Genomic DNA, 18,807 nt, shown 5'->3' with positions numbered 1-18,807 from the left:
TTATTCCACTATTGCCAGTGATCCATATGTGCAGGTTTTATTGATAGCATATATGGGCAAGAACCCTACCTATGTTTCCCCTTCCTAACCCAGTCCATAGAAGCAAATATACCATCCTGCACAAGCATGATGGACCAAATGGCCTCCTTCTGAAATATATAGTCCCATCCTCCATAACTGACACCCTAACTGACTCCACCACAATTCTGCATCTAAAGATATCAAAAGATTCTGAAGATATTAAGATTTCTCCCAATAGTCTCAATAACTAACAGGTCCATGTACTAACAGCTTGCAGTTTATATTAGCTACAACAAACCTGAAAGCAATAAATATCAGCAATTGTCTTCCATTTTGAACAAAGTCAAAAGATAAACCTACTCTGTCGTTGGTAAAGGTTCTTCCAAGAAGTATGGGTCCTGTAGAGCTTGCTCAGAAGTGATCCTTTTTGTTGGATCCATAGTCAGGAGTTTTTGCAGCTGAAATAAGAATCAGGTAAGCATTAGTAATGAGGTCTGTGCAACACCAGAAGTAGGACCGCACGTTCCAGGACAGAAAAGGGTGACATTTAAAGCAATTATGTGCAAGGCTCAAAATAACGGTTTTGTAATAATCAGAAGGATACAGAATTTCAGTTGCTCAATTGGGCTAAACTGTTTCTAAAGAAGGTTAGAAACTCAACCAAAACATTTGCACCAATTTAGTTACTGTACACAGCTCCAAATACAAGAGAAGTAAAGCTGGCATGGTGGCACTGCTGCCTCACAGCGGCACAGCAACTTCTCTCTCTCTGCTGGTTCCAAACAGGCCAGCTTTATTTATGCAGGGAATCTGCTAATGATTTCTCCGCCCCCCTCATTGGGGAAGCTCATACTCCCACAGGATTGTGGGATTGTTATTAGTCCCCAGCCAATGGTAAGCAGGCAGGTTATAACAGTCTGGAAGTTCTTCCTTTGTCTGAGTGGGTTTCCTCCGGATGCTCCGGTTTCCTCCAAAGATGTGCAGGTTAGGTGGATTGGATATGATGAATTGCCCCTTAAGTGTCCACGGATGTGCAGGTTAGGTTATGGGGATAGGGCGGGGTGGACAGAGGAGTGGGCATGTATGCAGTGCTCATTCGAAGGGTTGGTATAGACTCGATGGGCGAATGGCCTCCTTCTGCACTGTAAATTCTATGTTCTATGTAATATGCGTCTGTGTGACGTCCGCCTGAGGGAGGTGGAACATCACGCGGGAGTGGAGCATGCAGTGTCCATGCAAATAACGGTTTTGCATGGGGCCGCCGGCGTGGGGCACCAACTTCACTAAAGTCTCCAGCGGGGACCGGAGCATGGCGTCAGAATCGGCACTGGGTGCAAATCGCGATTTTTCCATTGGGTGCGATTGTTCGCCCAATCGTAATTCTCGCTGCCGGCAGCAGGAGGTGGAGAACTCAGCCCATAGAACGGGCAAACCATTTTAGCAATAATACCTGGCGGATGAATTCCTGGAGTGTGTACAGGAGGTTTTTTTGGACTATTATGTTGAGGAGCCAACTATATTTGGTATTGTGCACCGAGAAGGGGTTAATTAATAATCTTGATGTGGGGGATCCTTTAGGGAAGAGTGACCTGACCATAACATGATGGAATTGTTCATTGGTTTAGAAAGTGAAGTAGTCCAATCTGAAACTAGGGTCCTAAATCCAATCAAAGGAAACTACAACAAGGCGCCCCCGCCCCTGCCCACACACAGACACAGACACACGCAGACTCACACTCACACACACACCTCCTTGCTTTACTGGGCGCTGGTTATGAACAGGTCTTGGAATGAGTTGATAACAGCCTCCAGGTTTTGTGGAGGTCTTTGTCCAATCCTCTGATAGCATGCTTTAGTTTTTCTAGTCTTAGAAATTCTGCCAGGTCAGACAGTCAGTCTGCAGCCTTGGATGGTGCTGCCAATCACCAGCCGAGCAGGAGTCTCCAGCGGGCAATCAGTGAGGCAAAGGCCAGGGCATCCACCCCTCTCCCATGAACAGCTCTGGCTGTTTTGATACCGCGAAGACAGCCACCAGTGGGCACGGCTCCACCTTCCCCCCCCCCCCCCACAACCCTGAACATGGCCTCGAAGAAGGATGTCCAGTACCCGACAAGTCTGGGGCAGGCCCAGAACATGTGGGTGTGGTTGGCCAGGCCGCCTTGCCACCCTTTACACGTGTCCTCCACCTCCTCATTCTCATCCTGGTTAATTGCGCCCTGTGCTCCACCTTTAGCTGCGTTAGGCTCAGCACTGCGCATGTGGAGGTGAAGTTTGCCCTGTGTAGTTCTTCGATCCAGAGTCCAGCCCCTATCTCCCTGCCTAGTTCTTCCTCCCACTTCCTTCTCGTCTCATCCAGGGGTGAGGGGACCTCCTCCAGAAGTCTTCCATACTTGTCCTACAGTTCCCCTCTCCAATGGGCAGCAAGGTAGCACAGTGGTTAGCATTGTGGCTTCACAGCTCCAGGGTCCCAGGTTTGATTCCCGACTTGGGTCACTGTCTGTGTGGAATCTGCACGTTCTCCCCGTGCCTGCGTGGTTTCCTCCGGGTCCTCCGGTTTCTTCCCACTAGTCCCGAAAGATGTGCTGTTAGGTAATTTGGACATTCTGAATTCTCCTTCCTGTGTACCCGAATAGGCGACGAGGGCTTTTCACAGAAACTTAATTGCAATGTTAATGGAAGCCTACTTGTAACAATAAAGATTATTATTATAGTTCGTCCGCAGTTAGTAGCTGGTCCAGTAGTGTGTGTCCGGGTATCCTGGGGGAACGTCGGTGTTTCGTTGTTGAGGGAGCGTTGGACTTGGTTATGTCTGAGTTTGTTCCCTTTCAGGAGCTGGAACTTGTCCGTAAGCTCCCCCAGGTGTGCTACTCTGCCCTGTATGTACATGTCTCTAAACGTCAGTGTCCCTCGTCCAGTCTCCACCTTTTGAAAGAGGAGTCCATTGCCTCGGGAGGGGGGCGGGGGGGGGGTGAACTCTTTGCAGGTGGGGGCTATGGTGGGCATCTCGGTTAGACTGAAGTGATATTGCATTTGGTTCCATGTTCGAAGTGTGGCAACTATCACTGGGCTTTTTGAATATTTGGTTGGCGGGGTATGGGAATGCGGTCGTGACCAGTGCTCAGAGGGATGTCTCTGTGCAGGAACTCTCCTAAAAGAACAACACAGAACATGAACAGGCCCTTCGGCCCTCCAAGCCTGTGCCGGTCATGATACTAGCCTTAGTCAAAACCCTCAACACTTCCTTGTGCCGTATCCCTCTATACCCATCTTATTCGTGTGTTTGTCAAGATGCCTTTGAATGCCGTTAGCATATCTGCTTCCACAACCTCCGCTGGCAACGCGTTCCAGGCACTCACCACTCTGTGTAAAAAACCTGCTTCGGACATCTCCCCTACACTTTACCCCACAGAACTTAAACCTATGCCCTCTGATGACTGACCCCTCCGCCCAGGGAAAGAGTGCCTGCCCATCCACTCTATCCATGCCCCTCATAATCTTGTAGACGTCCATAAGGTCACCCCTCAACCTCCGTTGTTCTAATGAAAACAGTCCGAGTCTATTCAGCCTCTCCACATAGCCAACACCCTCCAGACCAGGTAGCATTCTGGTAAACCTCCTCTGCAGCCTCTCCAAAGCCTCCACATCCTGAAATGAAAATCGCTTATTGTCACGAGTAGGCTTCAATGAAGTTACTGTGAAAAGCCCATAGTCGTCACATTCCGGCACCTGTTCAGGGAGGCTGGTACTGGAATCGAACCGTGCTGCTGGCCTGCTTTAAAAGCCAGTGATTTAGCCCAGTGAGCTAAACCAGCCTTCTGGTTATGTAGCAACCAGAATTGTGAGCAATATTCCAAGTACAACCTTACTGTAAGACCCACACTCCGTTGGGTCTTGTCTTTTTTGGGGACCAGTGATATTGAGCCCTGAGCCTCAATAGTGATTCAGCGAACATCTCCCGCAGGTACAGGTCCAGTGCTGACACAAGTTCTTTGTAGCGTCCGCTGGGAATCCATCCGTCCACGCTGCTTTCCCCGTCTGCATGGAGTTGATGTGCTCCATGACTTTCCTCAGTTCTAATGGTGCTTCCTGGCCCCGTCTCCCATCCCCCAGCCCCAGACCCCCACCCCCTCCCCCCAACCTGAAAATGACCCATTTATATCCGTGGTGATGTGTTACCTGCTGCAGCATGAGCTCTTATTTTGTGTAATAACCTCGTCAAATGCCTTCTGGATATTAAAGTACACCACATCCACAGGTTCCTCTTTATTCACATTGCTTGTTACTTCCTCAAAGAACTCTAATGAAATAGTTAAACAAGATTTCCCTTTCACAAAGCTCTGCCTGAAAGCATTGAGATTTTCCAAGTGCCCCATTCTAAGCTCCTTAATAATAGGTGCTAGCATTTACCCTATGTTAAGCTAACTGGCCAGTAGTTTCCTTTTTGGAAATTTATTTTTATGGAATGTGGGCATTTGTTGCCCATCCTTAATTGCCCTGGAATTTGGTGGTTTAATCAGCCATTTCCCTATCATCAATAATCAATTCCCAATAATCAATGATAGTTATCACTGTCAACAATACTGAGATTTATAAATTGAATTCAAATTCTACCTGTACGATGGTGGGAATTTAACCCGTGCCCCCAGAGCACCAGCTTGGTCCTCTAGATTACTAGTTCAGTGACATTACCACAATGCCACCATCTCCCCGGCTTTCTGTCTCTAACTTCTATCTTGAATGGAGGAGTTACATTTGCTATTTTCCACATTGATGAGACCGTTCCAGAAGCTAGGGACCTTTGGAAAATTAAAACCAAATGCAACTACTATCTCAGCAGCTACTTATTTTAAGACCCTAGGATAAAGTCCATTAGGACCTGGAGATTTGTCAGCTTTTAGCTCTGATAATTTCTCAGTACTCTTTCCACGGTGATTGTAATTTGTGTTAAATTCCTTCCTCCCTTTCATTTCTTGATGCACGTTTATTTATGGAATGTTACTTGAGTCCTGTACAGTGAAGGCAGGTGCAAAATGTTCAATTCTTCGGCCATTTCCTTGCTTCCCATTATTAGTTCCCCAAATTCACTCTGTGGAGAACCAATTTGTTCTTTTAAATGCCTGTAGAAAGTCTATCTGTTTTTATATTTCTAGTTAGCTTTCTCTTGTTCTCCAATTTCTCCCTCATGGTGGAATTCGAACTTCTATTCTGCCAGCCAGTCGGGAATATTGGCTTCCTGATCACTCTGCATATTTCCTAATCCTGATCTAAATGAAACATTTATTAAAAGATGAATTTCCATGAGGCTCTCCCATCTGTCCATCAGAACAAAGATCCTTTCGAACAATTCTTTGGAAAAACTTGAGGGGAAAAACTCACCAGAAGAAAGACTTTACTGTCGGGCTTGACTTTGTGTTTCTCCATGTACTTAATGAGGCTGCTGTTCGCATAGCTGAATACAAGAGAAGATCAATAAGTTAGATTTCTCACCTATTTAGCACAAAGTGGACAAAATAAGGCAATATTTAGTGTTGACGATTTGCTAAGAAAACAATGATTAAATTGCACTGTTCACTATTCTTCACCACATGAGTGACATTACCAGCAAACCAAAAACTAGCAAACCATTAATCTGGTCACACTCACACATCACTCAGCTATTTAAGAGCCACAAATGGCTGCCCTCCCTCTCATTCAAGGTATAGTGTGTGGCCTGGGGGAACCAAAGGAAAGGAAGAGAAAGTATAATAACAAAAGTCTTTTCCTGTTGATTATTATTTGTTTTAACTCCCATTACAGTAGTCCTGATGAAATCTGATCACAATGGCTTTAGTTATAAAGAACTTCTAAACGTTTTGGAAAACTGATGGCATGAAAGGGTTAATTTGATATCCTACTTTGAGGCTACGAAAGCAGAGACAGAAACAAAAGAATATTTTTTTTTAATGTTGTTCTCGCAATGTGGGTCATGCAGGAAACTCGACTTATTGCCCATCCCTAGCTACTTTGAGAAGGTGTAGTTGTGACAATGATTCGCTTTCTCGGACATTTCTGTGTGGAACTGCAGATACATTTATACCAGGCTGGATAAGCGTGTTCCCATCTCCAAAAGACATGAGGTGCAAGTTTCCCAGAGTGTTGAATCAGGCGAGGAAAGCTGGGTGAAGCCGCGCCTTGTCTCACTGATCTTCACAGTAACTTCATTGCTAATGTAAGCCTACTTGTGACACTAATAAAGATTATGGGCTGAATTCTCCGCCGCCGGGTGCTGCGTTTTGCCGGCAGACGGCGTGGGGCTACCCCAAAATGGGAAACCCTATTGACCAGCCAGCAAAATGGAAAATCCCGATGGTGTGCCGCACCAGGACAGAGAAACCTGCCCTATGATTATGATTCAACAGCATTTCAGAGAGGTTGCGAGGATCACACAACCAGCTGGTGGGGCAGGGCCTAAACATGCTGTCAACGCTGGTACAGGGTGCCCCAATCTCAAAGTTAAATTAAAGGCACCCACACCTCATAGAGCAAAGATCGGGGCATCCCTCACCAGTCAGCGTGACACCCCCCCCCCCCCCGCCAAAGGCATCGGAGCGACCCCCTTCCACATCAGCCCGTACCAGCCTCCCCGAACAGGCGCCGGAATGTGGCGACTAGGGGCTTTTCACAGTAATTTCATTTGAAGCCTACTTGTGACAATAAGCGATTTTCATTTCATTTCATTTCATCACTGGCATTGCTCCCCTTTAAGAATTTTTAAATTTATTAAAATTCATGGAAATCAGTTTCATGCTCTGATCATGTCGCTGGCGGGCAGCAGGGAAGATTTCAAACTGGGATCTCTCCGGTGTAAATCCCGTTATGACACTGTTGCAACATTTAGCAGCCATAACAGAATTTACACCAACGGCAAACAGGGCCTCTAAACTGTGCCATTAATGTTTCAGTCTGTGAATAAATCTAAAACTGAGCAAAGATCAGCTTCTGGCCCCTTAATTCACTAACTGATTTTTCGAAGTTTTACAATGTGACATTACCCACTGTCTCTTAAAAACAAAATGTGAGTTTTTCTTATCTGGTGCCACTGGATAGGAAATTGGTGATAGATGCTAACTTTTCACAAAATGGCCATTTCCAGCATGGAGAAATTGATTGCCTATTCAGGATGGCAGAGAAATGCTGATATATTTTAGCAGTCTCTGTTCTGAATAATTTTCTGGGGTTTCGTACATAGGAACCAGAACTCCATGGCAATTTCTTTGCTGCATCTTAAATTTTGGAAGATCTGTTCAGCAAAACAAGTTAAAATGTCCTTAAAGCAAGGGGCAGCCCAGTGGCTCAGCGATTAGCACTGCTGCCCCACGGTGCCGAGGTCCCAGGTTCGATCCCGGCTCTGGGTCACTGTCCGTGTGGAGTTTGCACATTCTCACCATGTTTGCGTGGGTTTCGCCCCCACAACCCAAAGATGTGCAGGGTAGGTGGATTTGTCACGCTAAATTGCCCCTTAATTGGAAAAAATACTCTAAATTTATATTTTAAAAAATTCCTCAAAGCAGCTCCAAAAACAAGGACAATCTGGTTCCCATTGAAGAAAGTAGGAAATATAGCACCCGTATGTGGTGTGAATGTATCTTTAACACATCATTACGATACAATACAGAAACAGACACTGACACCAGAAACAGACACTGGTGGATACTTCAGAACTTACGTTGTTCTCCTGAAGTCTTTCTGCAGAGTTGGGTATTCAGGCATCTTGCGGATATCTTCCCAGTCTTTATCTTGCAAATAAAGAACAATTATGCAATATGTGCCAAGAACATGTACATTTATTGGCTGGGATTCTCCCTTCTGGAGCCTGAGTTTTCCCGGCAGCGGAGAACCGTTACTGGTCTGCGCTGCCACGTGGAACGGGGACCGATATGTGAGTCTCTCCCCTTCACCATGCTAATTTATACATGGGGGAAAACTCACCGGATTCCGTCAGAATCCTGGTATCAAGCGCCATTTTGTGCTTTCTGCTGAAAAAAAGTGGAAGTGAAAGCACTTAACTCCTTTTGATATGTGAAGAGCTGTCAATCACAGCAAGAGTGTTTGTAAACATTGTGGAGTAACAGATTCATTCATGGTCAAGGCAAAGATAAATAAACCTTCGAAGTAGCTGTGCCTGGACCTATAAAACTGACAATCACTGGCTAGTGCAATGTATCACTGTGTGAAATTGAATAGAAGAATTACATTTCAACGGGACTGAAACCCTTTCAAGTGTACTTGGGCTTTCCAGGAAACCTCTGACACTTTTAACAGCTGCTGTTTTAAACATTTTTGTCTGAGGCAGCAGATGTTAGGGATGGGTAAGTTAAAATGTGGTGATTTATCACTCCACTGCCTAGACTACTCTTCATCTTTCAGGCATGGGTATCTGATTTCAGTATCTGATGAGGGCCTCAGGTGGGGGAGTTGGGTTACCCTCGTGTGTGTGCTGTAGGGTGAGTAACCCGTTTTTCCTGTGGCGAGGAAGGTGCTCCAACTTCAGCAGAGGGGACAGCAGCAGGATGTGCATTGTGGGGGGCCTTCCAATGGACCTTGTGGGGTACCTCAATTATAAACTGACCCCCTTGACCCACCTCGGGGTCCACCATATCAGGGCCATGCATGGGGAAACTATGACCAAAGCCTGCCTGGAGGATTTCCCGCTGTGGGGGTCGTGCATAACAGGGGGAAGGGAGGGGGTGAATCAGGCTTCCAGCCTGTTAATCAAGGAGAAATACAGGCGGGTAGTGTGTACAGGCCGTCGCCGGGGTGATCGGAGCATCGCAACGGCGCTAAGTGTGTAGATGAAGATAGAGCAGTTGATGTCATATACATGGATTTTAGTAAGGCGTTTGATAAGGTTCCCCATGGTCGGCTCACAAAGAAAGTAAGGAAATGTGGGATAGAGGGAAATTTGGCCAATTGGATAAGTAACTGGCTATCACATAGAAGACAGAGGGTGGCGGTGGATGGAAAATTTTAAGACTGGAGACCAGTTACCAGTGGTGTACCACAGGGATCAGTGCTGGGTCCTCTGCTATTTGTGATTTTTATCAATGACTTGGAGGAGGGGGCTGAAGGGTGGGTCAGTAAATTTTCTGATGACACCAAGATTGATGGAGTAGTGGATGAGGTGGAGGGCTGTTGTAGGCTGCAAAGAGACATTGATAGGATGCACAGCTGGGCCGAAAAATGGCAGATGGAGTTTAACCCTGATAAGTGCGAGGTGATTCATTTTGGTATAAAAAATTTGAATGCGGATTACTGGGTCAACGGCAGGGTTCGGAGGAATGTGGAGGAACATAGAGATCTTGGGGTTCATGTCCACAGATCTCTGAAGGTTGCCACTCAAGTGGATAAAGCTGTGAAGAAGGCTTATAGTGTGTTAGAATTTAAGAGCCGCGGGGTTATGCTGCAACTATACATGATCCTGGTGAGACCACATTTGGAGTATTATGTGCAGTTCTGGTCACCTCATTATAGGAAGGATGTGGAAGCATTGGCAAGGGTGCAAAGGAGATTTACCAGGATGCTGCCTGGTTTGCAGGATAGGTCTTATGAGGAAAGGTGAGGGAGCTAGGGCTTTTCTCTTTGGAGCGGAGGAGGATGAGAGGCGACTTAATAGAGGTTTATAAGATGATGAGGGGGATAGATAGAGTGGACGTTCAGAGACTATTTCCTTGGGTGGATATAGCTGTTACAAGGGGGCATAACTATAAGATTCAGGGTGGGAGATATAGGAGGGATGTCCGACCTAGTCTATACTCAGAGAGTGGTTAGGGTGTGGAATGGACTGCCTGCTGTGATAGTGGAGTCGAACACTTTAGGAAATTTCAAGCGGTTATTGGATAGGCACATGGAGCACACCAGAATGACAGGGAGTGGGGTAGCTTGATCTTGGTTTCGGACAATGCTCGGCACAACATCGAGGGCCGAAGGGCCTGTACTATGTTGTACTGTTCCATGTTCTATGTTCTATGTTCAAACCCCTTATTCCATCGATGCTTCATTTTCCGCCGATCTGGAATCCCAATACTGGCATTGGGCAATGGAGAATCAACCCCAATATCTATAAAATACATTATTCCGTTTAACATTCACAACAGTCTGAGAAACATGCTTCAAAATTGGGGAAATTTGAATAATCTGACACAGTTGCACACGAGGTAGGAGGTTACTTTTTGATATTTCTACACTTTAACCTCTCCAGTCTGGAATTCCAAAATCTGTAAACACCAGTTGTCCGGAATATCTTTCAGTTACCACAACTCTCAGACTCATCACTCCTGGCATTTCAACATATCGTGGGTGAGTAAAGATAACTACAAAGGGACTGGTCTGATTGGAAAGGGAGTCTAGCAGGGAAGACGGTCGAACAGCAATGGCAGGAGTTTTTTTTTCAGGAGTTACAACAGAAATTCATCCCAAGGAAGCGGGAACAATCTAAATAGAGGGCAAGGTGACCATAGTTGAGAGAGGAAGCCAGGGGCAGCATGAAAGCAAAAGAAAAAACAAACAATGTGCAGAAAATTAGAAGCCAGAGGATTGGGAAGTCTTCAAAAGCAAGCACAGGACAATTTAAAAAGCAATAAGGGGGGAGAAGATGAAATACAAGTCTAAGTTAGCTAGTAATATAAAAGAAGATAGCAAAAATGTTCTCAATATATATTAAGTATAAGAGAGGCAAGAATGGATCATTGGACCATTGGAAAATGAGGCTATAGAAGTAGTAATGGCGAACAAAGAAATGACAGAGGAACTGAATACTTACTTTGGATCAGTCTTCACGGTGGAAGACACCAGTGGCATCCCAGAACTTCAAGAGGGTCAGGGGGCAGAGGTGAGTGTAGTGGCCATCACTAAGGAGAAGGTGCTGGGGAAGTTGAAAGGTCTGAACATGGATAAATCACCTGGTTTGGATGGACTACACCCCAGGGTTTTGAAGGAGATAGCTGAGGAGATTGTGGAGGCATTGGTGATGTTCGTTCAGAAATCACTGGAGGCAGGAAGGGTCCCAGAGGACTGGAAAATGGCTAATGTAACACCCCTGTTTAAGAAGGGAGGAGGCAGAAGATGGGAAATTATAGGCCGGTTAGCCTGACTTCGGTCGTTGGTATGATTTTAGAATCCATTATTAAAGATAAGATTGCTGCATACTTGGAAGCGCATGGTAAAAAGGACTGAGTCAGCATGGTTTCAAGGGGAGGTCATGTCTGACAAATCTGTGGAATTCTTTGAGGAGATATGGGAGAAGTTAGACAAAGAAGAGCTAGTGAACATGATCTACTTGGATTTCCAGAAGGCCTTTGACAAGGTGCCACACAGAAGGCTGCAAAATAAATAAGAGTCCATGGTGCGGGACTTCCGGTGGCGGCGATGACGTAGGAAGCCGCACATTTGGGAGCTCCCGTTTTAAACGGACTTTTCCCAAAACGGAAATTTTTCGACGTCTCCCAGTGCGAGAAGGTGTGCTGATCGACTTCCCTCGCAGTCCATGACTCGAACTCGAAGTGGAAAGGGGGAAAAAACGGCAGCAGCTCCCCAGAAAAAACGGGGGAAGGAATACAAGATGGCGGCCGGCGGAGCTCCAGAGGAGTGGAAGCAGTGTGCCCAGGAGCAGCAGGCTGCTCTCCTGCGCTGTTTTGCAGACTTCAAGGCTGAGGTACTGAGCTCTCTGCAGGAAACAAACAGAAGGCTCTCGGAGATTCAGACGACCCAGGGTGCTGCCATCAAGGAGTTGCAGACGCAGGCCACTGAACGAGAGGAGGAGGCCGGGATCCTCGTGAGTAAGGTGGAGGGGCACGAGGCCCTCCACAAGAAGTGGCAGGAACGCTTCGAGGAGCTTGATCACCGCATGAGGCGGAAAAATCTGCGGATCTTGGGCCTTGCGGAGGGGCTGAAGGGGTCGGACCTGACAACCTACTTGGCCAGGATGCTGAACTCGCTAGTGGGGGCCGGGTCTTTCCATCTGCCCTTGGAGCTGGAGGGAGCACACAGAGTACTGGCCAGGAGGCCTAAGGAGAATGAACCCCCGCGTGCGGTGCTAGTGAGGTTCCACCGGTTCAGTGATCGGGAGTGTGTGCTGCGCTGGGCCAAGAAGGTGAAGAGCAGCAATTGGGAGAATGGGGTAGTACGGATCTACCAGGATTGGAGTGCGGAGGTGGCTAAGCGGCAGTCCGGGTTTAATCGGACGAAAGAGGTGCTTTACAAGAAAAAGATAAAGTTCGGAATGTTGCAGCCTGCGGGCCTGTGGGTAACTTATTCGGACCGGCATTATTATTTTGATTCCCTGGAGGAGGAGTGGGCCTTCGTGCAGACGGAGAAACTGGACTTGAACTAGGGGTTGGGGGTTGCGGGGTCGGTTGTAATACTTTATTGCTGGATTCTGCTGTTGCTGTGTTCTCTTTTTCTGTACTTGTGCAATTTTGATATGGTTATTTATGGGGGTGTTGTTCTGTTATGTTTTGTTTTTGCTGTGGGGCATTGTTTGAGTTTTGTATCTTGCGGGGAGGGTTGGGGGGGTTTGTTGTATTCTATGTCGGGTTGGGGGTATGGAGTGGGGCTGGTATTTGGGAGCTGCGTCAGAAGGGTGTGGTGTGGCAGTGCGAAAGCGCGGGCTTTCCTCTGGTTTCCCGCGCTGCGGGGCTGGGGGATGGAGATGATGACGGGGGGGAGGCGGGGCCTTAACTGGTTCTTCCCCGCGCTGGAGCGGTACCTGGAGGAGGTATAGATTGGGGGATGATCCCACTTTGGGAGGGGCAGGCTACAAGGAGAGAAGGTGGTACTTGCTAGTGTGTGTGCCCCAAATTGGGGGGGGGGGGCTTCAATACGGTGTTGGATCCTTCACTGGATCGGTCCAGTTCTAGGACAGGTAGGAGGCCTGCGGCGGCCAAGGTATTGAGAGGGTTTATGGACCAGATGGGTGGGGTGGATCCATGGAGGTTTGTGAGGCCGAGGGCACGCGAGTACTCTTTCTTCTCCCACGTACATAGGGTCTACTCTCGGATAGACTTCTTTGTGGTGAGTAGGGGACTGATTCCGAAAGTGGAGGAGGCCGAGTATTCGGCCATTGCAATCTCCGACCACGCTCCGCATTGGATAGAGTTGGAGATGGGGGAGGTGCGGGACAGCGCACGTTGTGGCGGTTGGATGTGGGGTTGTTGGCGGAGGAGGAGGTGTAGAGGGGGGTCCGGGCAAGTATTGAGGGGTACTTCGAGGTGAATGATACGGGGGAGGTTCAGGTGGGGGTGGTCTGGGAAGCCCTGAAGGCAGTGATTCGTGGGGAGCTGATATCCATCCGGGCACACAGGGAGAGGAGCGAGAGGAGTGAGAGGGATAGACTGATGGGAAAGATGCTGGAGGTAGACAGGAGGTACGCAGAGGCACCAGAGGAGGGACTGTTGGGGGAGAGGCGCAGCCTGCAGGCTAAATTTGATTTGCTGACCACTAGAAAGGCAGAGGCACAGTGGAGGAAGGCACAAGGGGCAGTGTACGAACATGGTGAAAAGGCGAGTAGGATGCTGGCTCATCAGCTCCGCAAGCGGGATGCGGCTAAGGAAATTGCTGGAGTGAAAGACAAGAGTGGGAATGTGGTGCGGAAGGGGGTAGAGGTGAATGAGGTCTTCAAGGACTTTTACGGGGAACTGTACCGGTCGGAGCCAACGGGGGAGAGGAGGGGAATGGAGAGGTTCCTTGACAGGCTTTCTTTCCTGAAGGTGCAGGAGGAGCAGGTGGAGGGGTTGGGGGCGCCGATTGAGCTGGAGGAGCTAGTTAAGGGGATCGGGCAGATGCAGTCAGGGAAGGCACCGGGGCCGGATGGGTTCCCGGTGGAATTTTATAAAAAGTTTGTGGACCTAGTGGGCCCCTTGCTGGTGCGGACACTTAATGAAGCGTGGGAAGGGGGGACTTTGCCCCCGACGATGTCGCGGGCGCTGATCTCGTTAATTCTAAAGAGGGACAAGGACCCCCAGCAGTGTGGTTCATACAGGCCCATATCTCTCCTCAACATAGATGCCAAGGTGCTGGCAAAAATCCTGGCCACCAGGATAGAGGACTGTGTGCCAGGGGTTGTACACGAGGACCAGACAGGGTTTGTGAAGGGAAGGCAGCTGAACACGAATGTGCGGAGATTGTTGAATGTCATCATGATGCCGGCGATTGAGGGGGAGGCAGAGATAGTGGTGGCGCTGGATGCGGAGAAGGCCTTCGATAGAGTGGAGTGGGGGTACTTATGGGAGGTGTTGGGGAGGTTTGGATTTGGTGAAGGGTTTATTAGATGGGTGAGGCTGCTATATGAGGCCCCGATGGCGTGCGTGGCCACGAATGGGAGGAGGTCGGATTACTTCCGGCTTTACCGAGGGACCAGGCAGGGTTGCCCCCTGTCCCCCTTGTTGTTTGCACTGGCAATCGAGCCGCTGGCGCTGGCGTTGAGGGATTCAGAGAGGTGGAGAGGTTTGGTGCGAGGTGGGGAGGAACATAGGGTGTCGTTGTATGCCGATGACCTGTTACTGTATGTGGCGGACCCGGTGGGAGGGATGCCAGGGGTGATGGAGCTGCTAGCTGAGTTTGGAACCTTTTCCAGTTGTCATGGTCCACATGGGTACCAATGGTAGAACTCTTGTGAGTATTGACAGGCAGAGAGATCTGGGCGTGCATGTCCACCGATTACTGAAATTGGCAACGCATGTGGATAAGGTGGTCAAGAAGGCATACAGCATGCTGGCATTCAGAGAAGAGGTTAGATCAACTCGGTCTGTTCTCACTGGAACAACGGAGGTTGAGAGGCGACCTAATAGAGGTCTACAAGATTATGAGTGGCATGGATAGAGTGGATAGTCAGATGCTCTTTCCTAGGGTAAGAGAGTCAAGTACCAGGGGACATAGGTTTAAAGTGCGTGGGGAAAAGTTTAGAACAGATGTGCGAGGCACGTTTTTTACACTGTGGGTGGTAAATATATGGAGCGTGCTGCCTGGGGAGGTGGTGGGAGCAGGTACGATAGCGACATTTAAGGGGCATCTAGACAAATATATAAATAGGGTGGGAATGGAAGGATACGTACTCCGTAAGTGCATACTGTTTTAGTTTAGGCAGGTACCATGGTCGGCACAGGCTTGGAGGGCCGAAGGGCCTGTTCCCGTGCTGTATTCTTTGTTCAATGACATAGGTAGGGCTAAAAAGGAGTTCTGCTAAGGGTGTATGAGCAACTGGAGACTAAATTAAAAGCAGAACCATAAAGATAATCATCTCCGGATCGATACCTTAACCACGATCAAACTGGCACAGTATAAATACAATCATTGATGCCAGTCTTCAGCCAATTTGATTCACTCCACATGATATCAGGAAACAGCTGAAGGCGCTGCATATTGCAAAAGCAATGGGCCCTGACAATTTTCCGGTAATAGTACTGAAGATTTAAGCTCCAGAACCTGCTGCACCCCTAGCCAAGCTGTTCCAGTTGAGCTACAACAGTGACATCTACCTGGCAATGTGGAAAATTGACCAGGCATCAGGCATGTGCTGTATACGAAAAGCAAGACAAATCCAACCAGGCCAATTACCGCTCTGGCAGTCTATTCACAATCATCAGTAAAGTGATAGAAGGAGTTATCGACAGTGCTATCCAGCTGCACGTACTCAGCAATAACCTGCTCATATACGCTCAGTTTGGGTTCCGTCAGGGTCACTCAGCTCATTACAGCCTTGGTTCAAACATGGACAAAAGAGCTGAGGTGTGACAACAGTAGATGCCCTTGATATCAGGGCAGCATTTGACTGATTATAGCATCAAGGAGCCATAGCAAACTGAAGTCAATGGGAATCAGGGGGAAACTCTCCGCTGGTTGGAGTCATACCTGGCACAAAGGAAGATGGTTGTGGTTGTTGGAGGTCAATCATCTCAGTCCCAGAACAACACTGCAGGAGTTCCTCGGGATAGTGTCCTAGGCCCAATCATTTTCAGCTGCTTCATCAATGACCTTCCTTACATCATAAGGTCAGATGTAGGGATGTTCACTGATGATTGCACAATGTTCAGCACCATTCGTGACTCCTCAGACACTGACGCAGTCCATTTGCTTGGGCTGATAAGAGGCAAGTAACATTTGAAAAAGTGCCAGGCAATGACTCAAAACCATTGCCTCATGACATTGAATGGCGTTAGCATCGCTGAATCCCCCACTATCAACCCTGTGGGTTACCAATGACCAGAAACTGAAATGGACTAGCCATATAAATACTGTGGCTACAAGAGCAAGTCAAAGGCTAGAAATTCTGCAGCGAGTTATTCACTTCCTGACTCCCCAAAGCTTGTCTATCACCTGCAAGGCACAAGCTAGGAGTGTGATTGAATTCTTCCTGCTTGCCTGGGCGAGTGCAAATCCAACAACACTCAGGAAGCTCTACATCACCCAGTATACCTTCCGCCGCTTGGCAATCGGTCTGAGGTCAATTGAGGGTGGGAGCATATCTGACAGCGTGAACTGAATTATCATAGAATCCCTACAGCGCAGAAGGAAGCCATTCGGACCATCTAGTCTGCGCCGACCCTCAGAAAGAGCACCACTAGGCCCACTCCCCTGCAAACCCATAACCCTAATTAACCTTTGGACACTAAGGGTCAATCCACCTAACCTAACTGCGGTTCGCACAGTTGCTGCACAGCTCCAGGGTCTGTGTGTGCGTGGGTTTCCTCCAGATGCTTCGGTTTCCTCCCACAGTCCAAAGATGTACAGGTTAGGTGGATTGGCCATGCTTAATTGCCCTTAGTGTCCAAAAATGTGAGGTGGGGTTACTGGGTTACGAGGATAGGGTGGAGGCATGGGCTTAAGTGGGGTGCTCTTTCCAAGGGCCAGTGCAGACCTGATGGGCCGAACGGCCTCCTTCCACACTGTAAGTTCCATGAAATCTATGAAACACCCTTTCGATAGTGGGAAGACCAGAACTGAACACAGAACTCCAGCTGTGGGCTAACCAAAGTCGTGTACAGCTCTACCATGTCAGACAGCACAATAGCACAGTACTGCTACCTCACAGCGCCAGGGACCCGGGTTCAATTCCGACCTCCAGTGACTGTATGGAGTTTGCATTTTCTCCCCGGTCTGCATGGGTTTCCTCCGGGTGCTCCGGTTTCCTTCCACAGTTCAAAGATGTGCAGGTTAGGTGGAGGGTCAGTGCAGGCCCGCTGGGCTGAATGGCCTCCTTCTGCACTGTACGGAATCTATGAACCTCTCTGCTCTTATAATCTATGCTATGACTGATCAAGGCAAGTGCCCCTAAACTGTAGCAATTTCCCAATAATGGACATTGGGTTAACTGATCTTTCATTCCCTGGTGTCCCTTGCTTATCTTTCTTAACTAGTGAACTAGTAATTTTTCAAATAAAGGAATGGTTCACGAATAGTGAGAACCTTTGACAGGTTAGTCATCTGACACTGTCTAACACTATCCTCCCAGTTCTGATATCTCATCACTTTAGTTGCAAGCTGATGAATATTATGATCACCGATTGATATTATGGTCTACCTCTCTGCTTACTTCCAGCAGATGTTCACTGTTTGCTGACACATTCCTCAATATGACGTCCTGCATGATATGCCCCACAAGTGCTTTTGTGCACCGCCAACACCATACTGGAGCTCTAAGGACACTCGTCCTTGGATGTTATTTAAAAAAACGGGTGCCAATGAGCCCAATTTCTCACCGTTTGCATCATCTGTGAACTTGCTGGCTCTTCCTTGAATGCCGTGGTCCAGAACCTTATTAAAGTGAAGGACAATTGGAATGCAGACCCCCTACAGAAATCAATTATCAATTGATTTCCATGCAGAACCATTACCATTAATAATATCCCTTTGCCTTTGAGCATGAAACTGCTCCTTATCGACACTAGAATCTGCCTTCCAATTCCACAGGACTCTACTCTGTTAATTAGCTTAGCCACCACTGTCAAACACCAAAGAGGAAATCAGTCAAGAAAGAGCTACACAAGAACAGCAGCAAATATGACTGTACCCATACGGTGACAGGAAATTGAATATAGCTGGCTCGCTTGTCAATCACTGTGACTGTAAATGGTTATTATTCTCGATAAGGAAAGAAATATCACATTTATAATTTTAAAAATCATGGTTGGGGTGTACAAAACCATTCTTATATTAATGGCCATTTTAGTTCAGATTCAAGGAGACCGGAGTTCATGAGCCAGCTCGTAACTGTGGAATGTACCCCTCTTACTCCGAGCACAGACTTGTAGACCCACTTTTTTGGGCTCTGTGGTTCTGTCGCCAGGTCATGTGAGTTACATTTAACAGATGTTCAAAGAGGCCAGTCTCCCAGAATTGTAACTAAAATAGCTACAGTTTTAAAATAGCTATTGTACACAAAAAGGAGAGCTCTGGGTTGTGTATAAGGCGTATTCTCACTCTTCGACTTTGTTACTAATGTTCATTTACATCTGCTGATAAAAGATCTGACAATGGGGACACTGTAGACTCAAACGGGAGTGAAACTTTCTTTCACAGCACATGCAAAAAGCAGTTATTTTCTAAATACCATTATTGTAATCAAACTGTTACAATACTCCATAGGAATGTTTTAATTTAACCCTTATCTGAAAAGTCCTATTGATACTGAGATTGTTTTATTGTTGATAAGCAGAGCAAATGTATTTTTTGAAGACCCACAGAACAGTGTGAGCTTCCATTTTAAGAAAAGAAGACAGCCTATTTTGATCTTCTGCTAAAGTGCAGAACCTTAAT

General features: G+C 47.5%; 1 protein-coding gene across 1 annotated transcript in view; it reads right to left on the bottom strand.

Annotated features, from left to right (window-relative positions):
* cdk19 (cyclin-dependent kinase 19) overlaps positions 1–18,807 on the bottom strand; it is a 347,911-nt gene that overhangs the window by 123,859 nt on the left and 205,245 nt on the right. The window contains exons 8-10 of the mRNA XM_038799152.1: positions 7,727–7,796; positions 5,398–5,470; positions 382–479 (exon numbers count right to left, since the gene is read on the bottom strand). Coding sequence (XP_038655080.1) covers positions 382–479; positions 5,398–5,470; positions 7,727–7,796 — 241 coding nt within the window. The remainder of the gene's footprint in view (positions 1–381; positions 480–5,397; positions 5,471–7,726; positions 7,797–18,807) is intronic.

Source organism: Scyliorhinus canicula, chromosome 6 (assembly GCF_902713615.1).
Source record: "Scyliorhinus canicula chromosome 6, sScyCan1.1, whole genome shotgun sequence".
NCBI classification, from domain to species: domain Eukaryota; kingdom Metazoa; phylum Chordata; class Chondrichthyes; order Carcharhiniformes; family Scyliorhinidae; genus Scyliorhinus; species Scyliorhinus canicula.
The sequence above is the reverse complement of the archived record's forward strand: the minus strand, read 5'-3'. Positions and strand labels throughout refer to the sequence as shown.